The sequence below is a fragment of the Rattus norvegicus genome, chromosome 17 (assembly GCF_021556685.1).
Source record: "Rattus norvegicus strain SHRSP/BbbUtx chromosome 17, alternate assembly SHRSP_T2T, whole genome shotgun sequence".
NCBI lineage: Eukaryota > Metazoa > Chordata > Mammalia > Rodentia > Muridae > Rattus > Rattus norvegicus.
Window position 1 is genome coordinate 82,915,082 of NC_141550.1, and position 16,159 is coordinate 82,931,240.

Consider the following 16,159-nt stretch of genomic DNA (forward strand, 5'->3'; position numbering starts at 1 on the left):
GCTCCACTTCTACCGTAGAGCAGTGGGGCTCGTGCTGGAAGACATCAGTGACCCAGGAAAGCTTCTTCCAAAGTTGGACAGTTTCTGAAGCTAAGACAGAAAGTTGGGAGGGACAGAGACGGAAAGAATGGGCCGCAGAGAAAAAAGCTAATTCTAAGAGATTGGTACAGAATTTCTATAAAGTAGGGTATGCCATTTTTATACAAATGCCTGGTACTGAATATGGAAAGATGAATGTTTACTCGAAAATACTGGAAAGATAAGCAGTCGATCCAGACTCCTAAAGAGACAAATAGGTGGGACCTGTGGAATGCTTAGAAACGTCTTGAGAGGGCGTTTCCCATTTGCATAGGGAGAGCGGGGGGGGGGGGGGGGGGCGAGGAATGCTGTTGGTACAGTTGGTATCTTAGCAAGAGGATCTAGAACCGGGGCCACATACCTTGTGTTTTCCAGTCTTCCTGTGAGAATGATTGTTTCCAGAAAGGAGGAATAGATTAAAGGCAGGGTCTTGTTAAGGACGAGAAGAATAGAAAGAGCTGCTAGGTTTGCTGTGTGTGCCTGAGACCTATGTGAGGTTGGAATCGTGGCTGCATGGCTGTATGATTTACTGACTGTTTAACCACAGACATTTTTAATATTGATAACAGTGTCAGTGAAGCATTGTGGGTAGAAGCACTAAATGAGAACTCATAAAGAAATCTAGGATCGGAACTTTTATCTGAAAGGTACAGTTGACAGCCAGGGGAACAGAGAAAGGTAGAAATGAAGGTCAGAAAGTCAAAGCTGGAGGTAAGGTATATGAAGAAATATGCACAATAGGAATAACATAATGGAAAACTTACGCTGGAAACTTTAAAGGGGCAAATGAGTAGATGTGTTAGAGCAGGCTAGGTGGAGGGACAGAACAAAGAGCTTGGAAGACCAACATGGAGAACGAAAATGGACGTTTAAGATTTCTGGGAACAGAGATCCTGTGATAACAAGGACAGACGTACAGGATCTGAGAAGGAAACTATCGGACCGGCATAAGGAAAACTACACTTGAGAAATGACGCCCACACACTGAGAGGGGCAACAAGAGTGGAGCATTTCCACAGCAGGATGGAGGGGACCCTCCCAAACCCATGTTTAAGTCAAAGAAGCTGTAGACTGCTCCCTCAGGAAGGTGACCTTTAAGATCCTGGTGCTTTCCTAGACTACTATACACTGACATGTACCTACAGTGATCCCAGGAGCAGCCAAATGTGAGTCCATTTCAGTGCCATCAGGTGGAGAGGGCTGGCTAACACGTTTTGCATTCGTTGTGTAAAGTGAAGACTATTCCACATAAGCAAACTGCTCTGTTCAATCTGGCCAGCGAAGCTGTCTTGTTTGTTTCTGATACTTGAACAAGTTCTTCGGCAAACAAATTCTTGGCCTCCCTTTGTTTCCTTTGGGTATGTCTGTGGAGTGTGCATGCATACGAGACACATACGGGCATGTGGAGGTCAAAGGTCAATGATGAGAGTGTCTTTCCTTCTAGTTCTCCATCTCTTACATACTGAGCAGGTCTGTTACTGATCCCAAGGCTTGCTAGTCTAACCAGCCAGCTTGCTCCAGCAATTCCTCAACTCCATTTTTCCAAGGTTGGCATGACAAGTGGGCCACACCGTACCTGCCCATGGTTTTCATGTGGCAGATCTGAACCTTTGCTCTTCGTGCATGTGTAGCAAGTGCTTTGCCTGCCGGGCTGTCTCCTCAGACTCTGTGGTTTCTTATAGCTGATTTTGTCTCATGGTTTTAATTTCCATGGTCAGGAACTCCGTGAGGGATGGACACTCGGGTTTCTTTAAGGCCCTACCCATCTGCACCGTACCCAGAGGTGAACCTTCTTCGTCCACAGACTTGGATTTTAAAGTAAAACACTGTAGGTGTAGTAAACCATCATCTTTCACTGTCACAAAACAGAACAAATAAAACGTGGTGCCAGAGCCACGGCTAGGCCGGCTTCTGTTGTAGAGGGTTAGGGTTTGGTTCCCAGCAACACGCACGCACGCACGCACGCACGCACGCACGCACGCACGCACGCACGCACCACAATTGTTTTTCAGAAAGATCTTCCGTAACTCTTTCGTGATGAATGACCTCAATATATTTTTAATTCAGTCTAATTCAGTTTCCACTCTGGATCTCCTTTTAATTCCTAAAGATCGGCGTGGGTGAGTCTTCTGCATCACTACGCCTTCTTCTGTGAGGCTCCCAGGTCTTCTGGAACAAGAAAAGGGGATTCATAAAGGGGGGTGTGATCGTGGGAAAATGGCTGATGGCTCCTCAGTGAATCCTTCTTAACTAGTTTGGGGTATTGATTCAAAAACAAAAATTTAATTTTGGTTATCTCTCATTGAGCCGAATGTAAGCATTCTTTATGAATTAAATATTAAAGAGTGTATATGTGTGTAAATATAAAAAAATATATGTATATGCTGTAAGGATGCTTGTGTGTTTCTTGCTTAGTTGTGCTTCGATCAACTCATTGCATGCAGAAGTGAACCTAGCGAGTGATAACAACTGAATGGCCTTTGGTGTTGTGTGTGTGCCCAAGCCCCACTGTCCCCATGAGTTGAGCACTTGCTCTGCATTGTTCTTCCATAGTCTGTTCTCAGCTATGGGAGTCTGCAGTCTTCCAAATGCAGGAAGGCAGACACAGGCTTCTGCCTACCTCTGGTTCTCAGCACCAGAAATTCTGTGTCTAACACCTGTTTTCAATCTTCTGTTCCATTTCTCAAACCTTATTATATCTCTCCCTTTTCACACTTTGTAGTCTCTCTCTAATATTTGTTTGCAAAACATGAACTCATTTGTATTGCTATAATTACTGTGATTTTTTTTTTGTCTTCTCATCTGTAGTGGTTCCTCCCTTCTGGCAGCTTCTTTAACTCCCGTTCTTCTGCATGGCGCTATGCCCTGAGAGATGAACTCCTGGTGTAGACATGTCCAGGCACATTCCAGTCATGGTCAGCATGTCACTGTGTTTCTGGGACGTTTCCCTCCTCCTTTTCTAGGGAAGTATCAAAATTTTACAGGGTTCTCCTTTTTAATGACAACAGTTTTATCCATCATATTCTCTCCCACAACCTCCCAACTTAGGAATATTGTGCTTCAAGGTGGCACAAAGGTATGTTATAGGAGTGTGTCTGAACTTATGTCATTATAGTAATGATACATCAACATCCTCAGAGAAGCAACCATTCGACAACTGAGTTACATCCTGAGCTCGAAGAGGAATGCCCTGGCTTTTTTGTTGGTGGTGGTGTTTTGAAAAAAAAAAATGTCTGAAATAGCCCAGGTGGTTCCAGAGTAGCCTGAGGCCAAGGGTGAGCCTATAGGCTTAGCTACTCCAGCTTGCTCCAGCTACTCCAATGTAAACCTCTGGAGTGGCATTACTTCACAGCCTTGCGTGCCTCCACCACTCTTCTCAGGCAGTACTGGAGCCTGAGCCCTGTGCCTGCGGTACACTAGGCCTGAGCGCTACCTGTTTGCTGTGCTACATCTGCAATACAGTTCTCAGACAAGAAGGAAAGATGTAAAATCTTGAGAATGCTCAGGAAAATCAATCAGGCAGCAATGCCCTTCCTGTAACATTATATTTCGTTCATGTCATCCCGAGGTTCAGCATTGCACATATATTCTGTGAGGCTTTTCCATTTGTATGGTAAGCGATCATATAACTCACCTAGCTAACACCTGAAATACAGTTTGTTCGAAAGTAACTACAGACCAGGACTCTAGGACCAGTTTTAACAAGCCTTAGTGGCATAAATGATGTCATAGTTACCATGCTGCGGTAAAACAGGCGTGTTTGCCTGTGAACTCTGGTTTTTTTTAACCAAGCACCCAAACTGAATCTTCTTTCTAGCACTTATATTCCTTTGACCTTCAGATCGGTCTAGTATTCAATTGTGACTTATTTTAAAGGTTCTCAGAGGGTAGATTTTTTTCGTGCCTTGGATTTTTGTGCCTAATGTCCCGTGAGTACCACAGTGGTTATTAAGTAGGACTCATGCCCAAAAATACCAAGCAATGCTCACTCGATCTGCCTATGAAAATGAAAGAAGACCTTTCAAATAGTCAGCTCCCAGGGAAGAGCATGACCCATCCACCTACATCCCTTTGGTACTCTTGATACTCACAAGGTTCTGTGGACCAGTATCCCAAAGAAAAACCATCATTTGCAAGTTGCACCTCTGACATCAAAGGCCCAAGTGGTCAGGGGCAGACACTGCCCAGACACATACAGATGGTGGCTGTCATGAGGTGACTCATGCTGCAGATTACAGCTCTTAACTAGGCAAAGAGGATTACTTTTTTTTTTTTTTTTTTTTTACAGCCAGGAAGCTGTCTTTTAGTCAACTGATTATGGATTTAAAGGAACAGCTTGCTATTTTAGCGGCCTTTTGACAGGGAAGACAGGCTAAAAACTTTTGGTCAGTTTCATCTAATGTTAAGAGACTGCTACTAAGTCAAAATTCCTGTAGACTTTGGAGGAGCAGATGGCTGGAATACAGAGATCTTCGCCAAGCCATTTTCATTGACTGTATAATGACATAGCGTCTACCCTACACTGGAAAGTCAGCTGGCTTCACTCATACAAAGATTCCTTTTGTTTCTTTATTTTAATCACAAATGCCCAGTGGCTTGGCGGTGGGGGAAGGGGTCAACATTGAGCCTAAGACAAGCATTTTAGAGAGGACCGCCAAATACAGAAATATTCAGTGACCTGCCATTGTGAATATTCATTCAAATGGCCTAGGCACTGGAAGCTCTCTTTAGTGCAGCACTGCCAGGCACGGTCAGAAATAGGCCTCCGTAGAGATTCCTGTGTGCACAGGATGAGGATCTCATTCAGACTAAGGTGAAGCAACACCTGCTCAGTGTTCACTCAGAATCCCTGGTGCATAGTGTGTTCGGGGATGAAAGGTAACATCTCGAACGTGAGACCACTGGCATGTAATGAGTTAATGTTTTTATACAGGGTCCGTTTTCTGGTGAACGAAGGCTATGAAGATCGGATTCTCATGGCACACGACATACACACAAAGCATCGACTGATGAAGTACGGAGGTCACGGCTACTCACACATCCTCACCAACGTCGTTCCTAAGATGCTCCTCAGAGGTCTGACTGAGAGGGTGCTTGATAAGATACTCAGAGAAAACCCTAAACAATGGCTGACTTTTAAATAGGGTGGCTGTTCATGAACCCAGACCCGGAGGATAAAATTAGCAGAGGATGGTAGGTGATTTCAGATCTACTGGAGACATGAATCCAAGCTACACAGAACCAGTGACTGGTCACTTCCCTCCTATGAGAAGCTGGATAACTACTGGGTTCAAGTGAGTCCCATTGTCTTTCCTTAATAAAATAAAAATGGAAGAGCGTGTTTCCAAACAATAGTTTAAAGTTACAACCCCTAAGAGTCATTTTGGATGTCTTCCCCTGCCCCGACTCTGATCAGCACTACTTGAGAAAAATTATAGTTTCAAGCTAAGTTGCCCCCTTCTGGAGCAATCTAATGTTTCTGGTAATATTGATGATCCTAGTAATTATCCTGCTGTTCTTTAATTAATGCTTAATGAATAATATGGCATTTCAAAATCACTTTTGCAACAAGGGAAGTTAAATTTTGAGACTTTTTTTTTCCCAAAGGAGACAGCAATAAAATTACCAATTCGCAACAATAAAAATATTTTGGAAGGTTAACTATGTGTTTCCCACCTATTTATGTAAACAGAATAAATCAATTTTCCTGACTTTGGCTTTCTGGTTTCCATTTTTACTGTTAACTATATTGTGTTTTTGAAAAAGTCTGTCTAAGAACATGTAACAATAGTGAATTATAAAGAAATGCGATCATAAAAGTAAAAATATATTACATAATATAGTTTAATGAATCATTACAGTTATTATAACAAAGGCCACAATTTAATTAATTCATGTTATAATGCAAAGAAAAAGAGAAATGCTTGCCTTATATATAGTCCCTTTATTTCATTTACCTTTTATTTCTTTTTTCCTCAGGCCTAAACAGAGAAAATAATGCTTATTTATCTAAGGAAAAGGTCAGGTCTATTGGAAATGACAGTCTGTTTGTAAACACCACTCTTTAGAAGAGATCCAGCCATGAAGTTCTGTGCTAATAAAGCCTTTTCAAAATATTAGCTAATTCGCTTAATTGATGTACACTGTTGTTTAAAAGCTAATCCTTTGAACCCTCGCTATGCGATTTGGTACCCAAATCTCTAATCCCTTGCTTCCAATCCGTCTTTGACAAATATATACTGTTAAATAGACATTAAAACAGTTGGCAATTCATTGGTGAGTCGTTACCATATATGTTAGGAGGGCCAAATCAAATTTGTCACTATGCTTGATGAATGATCTAAGTGTTTTTATCATATCAATCATGACAGTTACTCAGACCTAGGCATTTAAACACAGCAAACACCACCTTTAGATGGGAACACCATGTATAACTCTTGGAAAGTCAAGGTTTGCTGAACTAAAGCTATTTCGGTTGATCATGGCTGATGGAGCTCTCTGTATATTAGAACAGAAAGTACCAATGCCAATGAGCCCAAAGAACAGCCCAACTCCTTTAAAGGGAAAAATGCAAATGTCCCTCCGCAGTAAACCAAGCAGATTTTTAAATATCTGGTTTTGAAATCTACTTGTCAAGAGTGTTTAAAGGCAACTAAAAGGGGAAAAGATTTCCCACTGTAAGAGGGGAAATTGTGTGCTACTAGGACATGTTCGCATGCGTTTTGGTCTTTCCCTTACACTAAAGAGATGGCTCTTGGCAGTGTTTTTAACTAGAGAGAATGGGTTCGCACTATCCTGTCAGCTTCAAACCAGCAGAAAGAAAAGAAAGAATTGACTACTGGAATGTGTTTGTTTCATAAACACTGTGAGGGAGAGCTCCTTGTTTCCTAAACAAGGAAACAAGGAAACAAGCTCCTGTGTTAGGGGTCTGCCAAAGAGTGCATATGGAGTACGGTAACCACGGGATCAAGTAACTCTCACATGTGCGACATGGGGCATTGGAATCTACTGCGATTTGATTTTCTGGATAACCCTTAAAGAGAAGTCGCTTTTATGACTTTACTACTCTCTATATTTGTGTCATCTAAAATATATTTCAATCTAAAATAAGTCAAATAATTTGTGCATGGTTCTGTGTGAATACATATATACTTTTTAAATTAGTTTTTTTGAGCTCTACCGCCACTGTGTCTAGTGGACTGAAGCCATGTATATATAATATTTTCATCTAACGTATATGTATATAAATAAGTGTGTGGCAGATATTTATATAAAATATATACACTTTGTTGGCATATTGGTTCTATGTGAAACTGTTAATTTTGAAACAACCTCAGGCTACAGATTTGCGGTAAGTGTTTGAAGGCCTTACTTAGTGTCCCCTTGGTGACCCATGCAGTAGCTCAAATTAAACTTTTTGTGCCTTAGGTTATGAACAATCTTTTGTTCCAAAGAAGGCAAAAGCCTCCATCTGACTTCATACCAAAGAATAAATCTGTCTGACTGTTCAAGAGAGTCTAAATGTATTCTATTGATGAAATGGACAGACAGGGTTTTTTTTTTCTAAATACCGTACATAACTATACATTTTCACACTTAGAGGGTAATTCTATGATACAATTTCAATCTCTATTTTTTTAAGACTATCACCAGAAAAGAGAGGGGGGAAAAAAAGTCACATGAAGAGGAAAAAAAATGGGAAAATGATCACAGGCTTGGGAGTTCCCACAAAACCAGAAAATTCCAGGTTAAGGCTTCAAGTTGAATCATTCCCAGGTCTAGCTCTAAAGATAACCAGAGTACAAGGCAAACAATATCTTTGGGGACAAGCAGCATTATTTCAATCAGACCCTCTCCTGCAGGGAAAACCACTCCTCCCTACACTACAAGTAGACTCCAAGTACCTCAATAAGCAGGTAATCTCACAAGAACCAAAGCTGACATGTAGGTAAAGCAGCAAGATCACAGTACACCAAAGTATCATAGATATCGGAGAAATAATTCAGTGTCTTAGATTTTTCTATAAAAATTTGTGGTCTATATAGGACTTCATTCACATGGACACTAACAGTAAGGAGTATTTGCTTTGGCGGTAGTGGATCACACATCTGCTTATCTTGCGTTAAATACTTTTTTTTTTTTACATAATGTGTCTGAGTAATACAGATGTGAGTCAGGTAGCATTTGATCTCCCCACATTTACACAACCGAGATGCCCCCGCAATGGGCATCCCCTGGGATCCTCGATTCACTGACGTTAGCCATAGGAATCCAGCGTTCACACTCAGAACAGCAAGCTCAGCGTCTGCATTATCAGTCAGCATAAATGATAAATCCAGAGAACGTGCTGTATTTGTTGTTGTTTCCTCCGTGAGCTTTGCCACCGTCTAATTTGATGTAGACTTCATCTCCTGGTTCCAGGTGAAGGACCACACTGTTACTGGCATAGTCGTAATTCTGGTCAGCATCTTGGGCAATTGCACTGGCACGCACCTATGTGAAAACAGACAAGAGTTAAGAGCTGGTGAAAGAGAATCCTCATGCTGCCCCTTTTACACAATAGCAGAACCGCAGCCATAGCATACAATGTAACACACTGATGTTGCCGTTGGTCCCATAGTTTTAGAAAGAATTTCCATAACAACTTCAACAATGTTACTGGAAAGGGAAAAGAGAAAAAAATGCTGCTTTAATAAGAGACATTGCTGTTATCCTTTCTATCCTTGTAAACAAAAATGCCAATCTAATTTCCTCTTCGATTGCTGCTTTCTATGATTCCTTGAATCCCCACATCCAGTCGCATTTTGAAATGTAAATGGCAGTATTGTTTTGCATTTTAATTTGAATCAAGTAACAGCATCCCAACTGACTGTACTTCAATGGGTCATCATAATTATTAGAAATCTGATATCCCAATTGGTAAAAGACCTAAGGAAAATAAAGGAAGAAAGCCTTTTGGTTTAAAGCTTTGGAAATCAGAAACATGCAAAGCCCCTTTTATCCAGGCTACTTCAGAAACATCTTCACTCACTTAAACATATTTGTTTGCATCTCCCACAGTTCCAAACTTCTTTTTATGTCCCTTCTTTCTTTTGCGTCTTTTTTATCATTTAATTACATGTGCCTTTAAATCAACAAATTGAATCTCATCACATCCAGAAAGTTATAGAAAGGATTAAATCCATGACCTGAGATTGCTCAATAGTCTAGGACTTCTGAATGCTGTTGTTGAATCTCTCTTCCTGTTTATGGGATTGTCAATGTGTCCGGCTTTGAGGATAGAAGCAGACCATAATCTGCTTACGTTTTGTCTCATTAGTGGGTTCATCAACATTTGCAAACAGTCAGATCGCCTAGCGTACCATATCCTATGGACCTTCTGCCACGATTCCTCCTCGAGCTGTGCCTCAGCCTCATATAGACACATTTTGATTCTGCCATGGGAAAAAACGCTTCAAAAGGCAGGCCTGCGTGTGCTTTATTTCAGTAACACATCTTCTACTCTGTGGCTTGTTTCAGTTCTACTGTAACGATATTTCCCCCGAATAGCATGGCAAATGATTTAGTGGCTTTTGTAAACCTGCACTGTGTAATAATGTATGACTTGGGGTTTTATCACTTGGCAAAAAGAAAGGAGTGAGATGCAAGTCAAGGATTTCCATATATGTCTTTCAAAATGTAAATGATGGGTTTTCCAAATTAAATTTTCATGGGAAGATATGTTCTCACATTAATGCTGAAATGCCATAAAAGGAGAAGGCTCTTTGACACCCCTGAGCTTGGAATGTAATTTGAGTAGTGTTTTAACAGGTTTTTTTTTTCTTTCTGGGTATCATGTAGCAAAAGAAGAGAAGGGCTTAAAGGATTTGTAATTGCTTATCACTATGCTAACTGGCATTAATATAATGAAACCAATATGCCGCGTGATTACAGTCAAAGCTTTGACTCAAATGTGTCCGCCGCTGCTGAGGTGATCCACTTTAACCATTACATAACAGTGCCCTTGGACTGCATAATATTTTTTAGGAATTAATCTTTAGTTTGTAGAAGCTGAAGGCTTTAGTCTACTCATCCACCTAGTTATTAATTCTCAGTGAAGAAAATCCACACAATGAGAGTATCATCACTATGGCTTGACTATTACAACATGTGGACTTATAATGCGTATGAAAAAATTAAAATGCAAACTAGCAATTATCTATATCAATAACATGTTGATTTAGCACCAAACTAATGTATTTCCCAGCCATTATTAAGGAGAATACAGGGTTTTTTTTTTTATTACATGCTTTCTGAGTGTTGTTCTTCTTCATTGTTTTCTACATGAAAACTTTAAGAGCCAGGACTCCTTGAAATCTTTGATGTAGAAACTGTACCCTTTTGAAAATATGCACTGTGGGTTTTTGTTCTCTAGACTAAATTAAGTCTAAAGAAGTTGAGTGTTGCCATTTTCAGTCCAGAAAGTCCAACCAGAGAAACCTGCTAATGCATTGGCGTGAATCCACACACTAGAAGGTTATCCTTAGCATGTCTTATTTCCTTTGTTGAATGAAACCAGTGCGGTGGCTTTATCATAGGAAGCAATTTCCTGACACTTTAATCTATGCAGCCGTCCAGGACTTTCCCAATTAAATACCACCCACCATCTGCCAGTGTCCGGGCTGTCTGTAGCCTGTCCACCCATCACTCTCTCAGAGTATAATGGGACGTGGAATTTCAGGCTCTGATATCTATCCCACTGACTTCAGCAATTCTTCCTGGAAGCCATCAAACTATTGAGGAAGGTAATGTGTGCGCCCTGAAGGCTGTTTTCAGATTCCTAAATGTGCACAGATTTCAGCATTTTGACGGGGGAGTATAATGCATCCTTTTCTCAGTGCTGTATCTCTACTTCTGCCTAAATTCACTTTAATACCTTTTCTTAGCGTGTTAACTACAGAGTTCCTTGGCTTCCCCTTTGCTGTGCATTTCTCTGCTTTTAAAGAGAGAACTAATTTGGCATGGCCCATCCTCACTCTTTCTGAAAAATAAATATAAAAACCCCAGGGTATTCACTCTTTGCAATGTAGTTCACGTCCATTGCTACCATAACTGACAAATTCTTGTAAGTGGAAGGCTTATCTCTAATGATTTTATATGACTAATTTTCTGGCAATTTAGTTTTTATTATGGTGGCTTACTATAATGACATTCTACCAACTGTGCTCAGAAGCTATTTTTTTTTCAGGTTTTTAACTCCAAGTATAAGAGCATTAGGAATTTTTCTCGTATTTATAATAAAGCTATTTGTGCTCCGTTTTTTACCTTTCATGTGCACTGTGACGGGCTTTCAAAAAAATGATATGATTAGGTATATGCTAATGGTTTCATGGGGACTATCTGGTCCTTTACAGTGAGTGATATGTTTGTAAGAATAATATAATAGGCTGTGTAGTTTCAGCATTGTCTTATTATTGAGGGATTATCAGTTATACAAGATATTTACGGCAACATTTGCTAATTGAATTAATTGTCGCTGATGTTCTGGTGATTTGATTTTCACTATACTCCCGTGGGACCATAAACAAAAGGTTAAGTGGTACATCAGGTTAATTTATTGGCCTTTGATGTTTCCATCTGTGACCCTATGTTCAACACAAAGCATAAATAAGATGGCCCTCATATGCTTGTGGTCCAGAGACATTGCTCCCTCTGACAGCGAAACACCCCATTCTTCCCTCATTGTTTCATTTCTGTGCTTCTCCAAGTCCACCTAATCCGGGGAACCTCACTCTGACATGGATCTCTGAGTTGATGTTTTATAAAAACAAATGAGGTCATCTCAGAGAGGGAAACTGCGATGCTAGTAAAAAAAGCATACGGACTATGATTGAAAATCAAGAATAAAGTATTTATTTTAAAATTAATGAAAAGGGTATTTTTTTTTACAAGCTTTCCCACTTGGCCCTGGCTGCAGCCAGACTTTACAAAACTGTTTTGCTCTAAAGACAGAACTCCTTGGCTGTCCTATCACAATAATCACTTTCCGAGACGACCCACATGAACTCAGAAACACGCGGTTCATCCCTAGTCATATATTTTTCTGAATTACCTGTTACCCATTTTTTGAAGAAGCAGCATCCTTGACAAGGATGACGGGCGTGAGAGATGTTTCACCCAGTTGCTTTCCTGACCCCACAGACCCAAATGCTTAAGTGATACAGGAAGCAGCTTATGCCCCAATGAAATTTAAAAAGAAATAACAAAATGAATGCACATTTTAGTTCTAGAACTCACATACCGAATGCTTTTCTTCTACTCATTTGTATATGCATAGACTCTACCCTCTAACCCCAATATCTGAACTGCCAATGCTACTTCCTAGGGCTTCCTAGATTTGTAATCTCCTAATATATATATATATTTTAAATTACCATGTCTATATTGTTGATGAAATGGGATTGTTTGCACATTTTATTGGGTGGCTCTAAAAATATATTTTTAGCATAGTAGTGTTTTACAGACCTAAATTTTGAGTCTGAGAGCTGCCTGCTGGGGGCCGGTTCCTAAGTCATTCGGTCGGCCAGACACAGCAAGTCTATTTCGGTACAGTAGCCACCTCCCTGCAACTGCCTAGCCCACTGCTGAGGTAACAATTTTCATTTCCCTTAATGTTGTTTTCATGCATGATAACTGTAATGAAGAAACCCTGTCAGTGCCTCCTGGTGGCCATGTTTCCTTTTTAAATTTTTAAATTAAAAAAAAAATGTATTATTATTCCTAGCGTCCTGGATGTTCTTGAAGAGATTTGCAGAAAAGAAGAAGCTCCTTTTAAAAGTCTATCCTACATTTAGGACGTTCGGCTTTTACCTTTGGGGGGGGGGGATCTGACAGTAAAACGAGTCTTGAGAAAAAAAGGAAGGAAGAAAGAGAAAAAGAAAGAAGGACGAGCAAGGTCTAAAGGTGATCAGTAGAAAGTTGGGTTTAAATAATGAATTTTCAGGGGACCAAAGACATAGGAGCACGCCGGCCCTTGATAAGTCAAAATTACTGCAAGAAATGAAGTATCTTGAAGGTGGTGACAGGAACTCGGGACCTTTCTTCTTGTGGATTAGCAAGCAAAGTTTAGGGCTAAGGAACTCAGCTGGCACAGTTGGGTACAAGCACGGAGGCCTCACCAGGTGCCTGCTCCTTGGAGTGTGCAGAAGGTCCGATTACACTTTCAGGTAGTTAGAAGAGCATTTCCCCCTCTGTGGCTAAAAGATCAAAGCTGCTTCGGTTTTGCACTGACTTGACTAACAAAGGCAAAGTAGACCTTTGCGGCAAGCCAGGGGCCCATGTGGCACCACCTACCACCTCTGAAGAGCAGGTCCTGATTTGGGCTCCTCCGAGGCTGTTTTCCAGCCAAGGCAAGGCAGCTGTGGTCCAGAAGCCTAGGGTTAGAAAGACCCTCTGCTGTGGTGCCCTGGAGCTAGTAGGTGGTGAGAGGGCTGAGGTCTGACCACCTCCTGGTTCATTTTCCTACCCCAAAGCTTGGAGAGGGGGTTCCTGTGTTTGGATGCCAGCTGCTGTATTTTGACAGTGTAAACGCAACTTTTTCTGTTCCCAGCAATTCTTCCTTTGGAAACTAACTGGAGTGTAAAGTGACTCTTGAGTTTCACCGCCCAAGACCTCTCAGAGGCCACGCCATGACGCGCGCGCGGCAGAGTGCTGTCTGAGCCCTGGGTGGCCCTGTCTGAGACTCACTCTTGGGGGTCCCTCCTTTCTCCCTGAAGTGCTGGTTTGTCTCCTCTGAGTCTGGAGCCCTGACACGCCCATTTCGGGCTTCTGAAACCTTATACATTCTCGGAGAGAGGCTGGAAGCGACCCTAAAGTGCAGATGATGCCACGGACCAGGGATTCCCGCCCTGCTCCAAGACCGGATTAGTCCACGAGTTGGCCCCGGGGCTAAGATCCCAGTTTCTCGCCCCTCGAGAGTCATGTTCAAAGTTTCGCGCGCCGAGCACGGTTCTGGCACCCTAGAACTACCCTGTCTGGGCTGCTAGGCGCAATTCTCCGCGTACGACCCCCGCCTCTCCAGCATGTCACAGCGTCCCCCTCGCCGTAGCTCGGGGGAGCCGGGTTGCCGCGCCCTTCCTCCGCGGGCTCCCACCCCCATTTCCGGGGTCTCCTCCCTCTTGTCAGCACCTTCCCGCACTTGCTCTCCGCCCTCCCCATTGCCTGTCCGCGCTCACCTGGTTGTTTTTGCAGAGATCAGCCCACATGCTGGTGCCGTCCCCTCCGCGCATCAGGACGTGGTAGGTGAAGAAGTAGATACCCGGGATGGAACAGGTGAACTTGCCCGTGGTGGGATCGTAGTGGTTTCCGAGGTTGGTTACCACGTCGTCGAACTTGAGCACCTCGTAGCCTTCGTGCTGCCGTTTGAGGCCAGCATAGAAGGCGATCTTGGGCACCGTGCTATAGGTGGCCGCGCTGATGGCCCCGGCGGCATTCAGGCCGGGCGCCCCAGGCGGGCCGGGCAAACCTTGGCGCCCTGGTTCCCCCTTCTCGCCTGGGGGCCCCACGGGGCCCGGTGGTCCGGGCTCTCCCGGGGGCCCACGCGGGCCTGCCTTCCCCGGCCTGCCCGCTTCGCCTTTGGGACCCTGGATGAAAGTGGGCAGAGACTGCATGAGGCCCCGGTCCGGGGTGGCGGCGGTGCTGGGAGCCTTGGTGCCCCCGTAGGGGTCGCAGACCATGCGGCAGGTGCCCAGCATCTCGTAGTGCGCCGACGTGCCGGCCGAGCTCACCAGCACCGGGATGAGGATGACCAGCAGAAGCACCATCACCACCCCCAGCGCCCCGGCGGCGATCAGGCGCCTCCTGCTGCCCACGAGCCGGCTCAGCGCGGGCCGATCCTCTTGTCTGCTTTTGGACAAAATTTTGAAGGTTGGGCGGGGACCTCCTCAGAGCCGAAAACAATCCCCCTTCGAACCCCAACTCCCCTGGGCGGGCGCGCGCCGGTCGCTCTTCACCGGCTCCTGCTCCCCCCGCTGAGGCTGCGGCTAGGGAGGGAGCTGGGGCGCCAAGTGACTTGAGCTGAAGTCCCGAGCTGGGGGGTGGGGGCTGGGGGGAGGGGTGCTCAGGGCGCCCTCTCGCCTCCTGCTAGCCCCTTCGCACCTGTGGCTGCGGCGGGTGCCGGAGCGGCCACCCGGAGGGCAGAGCCAGCGGCCGCCTGCTGCGCTCGCCCGGAGCTGCTCACACTTTTATGCCGCTGCTGCTGGCGATCGACTTTTCCTTTTTTGCAGACTGCGCCAGTTCTCACCAACTTTCCGTCTGAAGTTGCCTTTTTTTCCCCCTGCTTCTTGTTTCTTTTCTTTGCAGACTAGGTTCGTCTGTCCTTGCCTTTTTTTTTTCTTTCTTTCTTTCTTTTTTTTTTCTTTTGCAGCCACCACAACTCTAATAGAAGCGCACCCCCAAAGCCCTAGAGGGCTGCAGAAGCTCGGGTCGGGCAGCCCCCGAGATGCGCGGAGCAGCGGCGATTCGCAGTATCCGCGGCTCAGAGAAGCTCAGGGACGGAGATAGGTGCTAGCCAGCAGCAGCGAAAGCCTCACTGCCGAAAGCTGAACGAGAGAGGCTGAACGCAGAATTCTGCCTGGGTACCACCTGCCAGGAGAAGAGGAGGCTGACAAACGCGCGCCGGAGCAATTTATAGGAACCCAAGGCACAGAGGAAGGGGAGCCGCTTTGGCATCTCTCTGCAGCAGCTGCTCTGCTCATCCCACTCACACAGAGTTTGGCATTACTCTGACAATGTGGGATTTTTTTTTTTTTTCGGCCTCTCTTTCCACCACCACCCCCCCTCCCCCTGCTAGGGATGAACAGTGAAATCCTGAATACTTCCTCGCCTAACCCAGACGATGGCAGCTCCCTATCTGGTCATACTAGGGGGAGGGAGACAGCTGTGTAACTGCTCTCAGGACTCAAGGGTCACACCTAAATCTATTTCCCCAGTGCCAGCAGCTCTCTCGTTGGAGGTGGAAGTGAAGGTTGAAAGGGAGGGAGGTTTGATGACAACATTTCTCCCCTGGCTCATCCACAATCAGTGCTTCAGGTGTTTTTCAAAA

At 44.0% G+C, this 16,159-nt stretch overlaps 2 protein-coding genes across 4 annotated transcripts in view; one reads left to right on the forward strand and one right to left on the reverse strand.

Moving 5' to 3' along the window:
• Pter (phosphotriesterase related) overlaps nt 1-6,194 on the forward strand; it is a 61,292-nt gene extending 55,098 nt beyond the window's left edge. For 2 of the 3 annotated variants that reach the window (XM_087591433.1, XM_087591432.1), the window contains exon 5: nt 5,012-5,789. In XM_087591433.1, the coding sequence (XP_087447559.1) occupies nt 5,012-5,222 (211 nt within the window). In that variant the 3' untranslated portion in view covers nt 5,223-5,789. 3 annotated transcript variants of the gene reach the window in all.
• Nucleotides 5,905-15,717, reverse strand: C1ql3 (complement C1q like 3). The gene is given in 2 exon segments (NM_001109403.3): nt 5,905-8,571; nt 14,292-15,717. Coding segments are annotated over 2 exon segments (768 nt in total). The 5' UTR covers nt 14,880-15,717; the 3' UTR covers nt 5,905-8,391.
• Nucleotides 15,718-16,159: the final 442 nt, after the last annotated feature.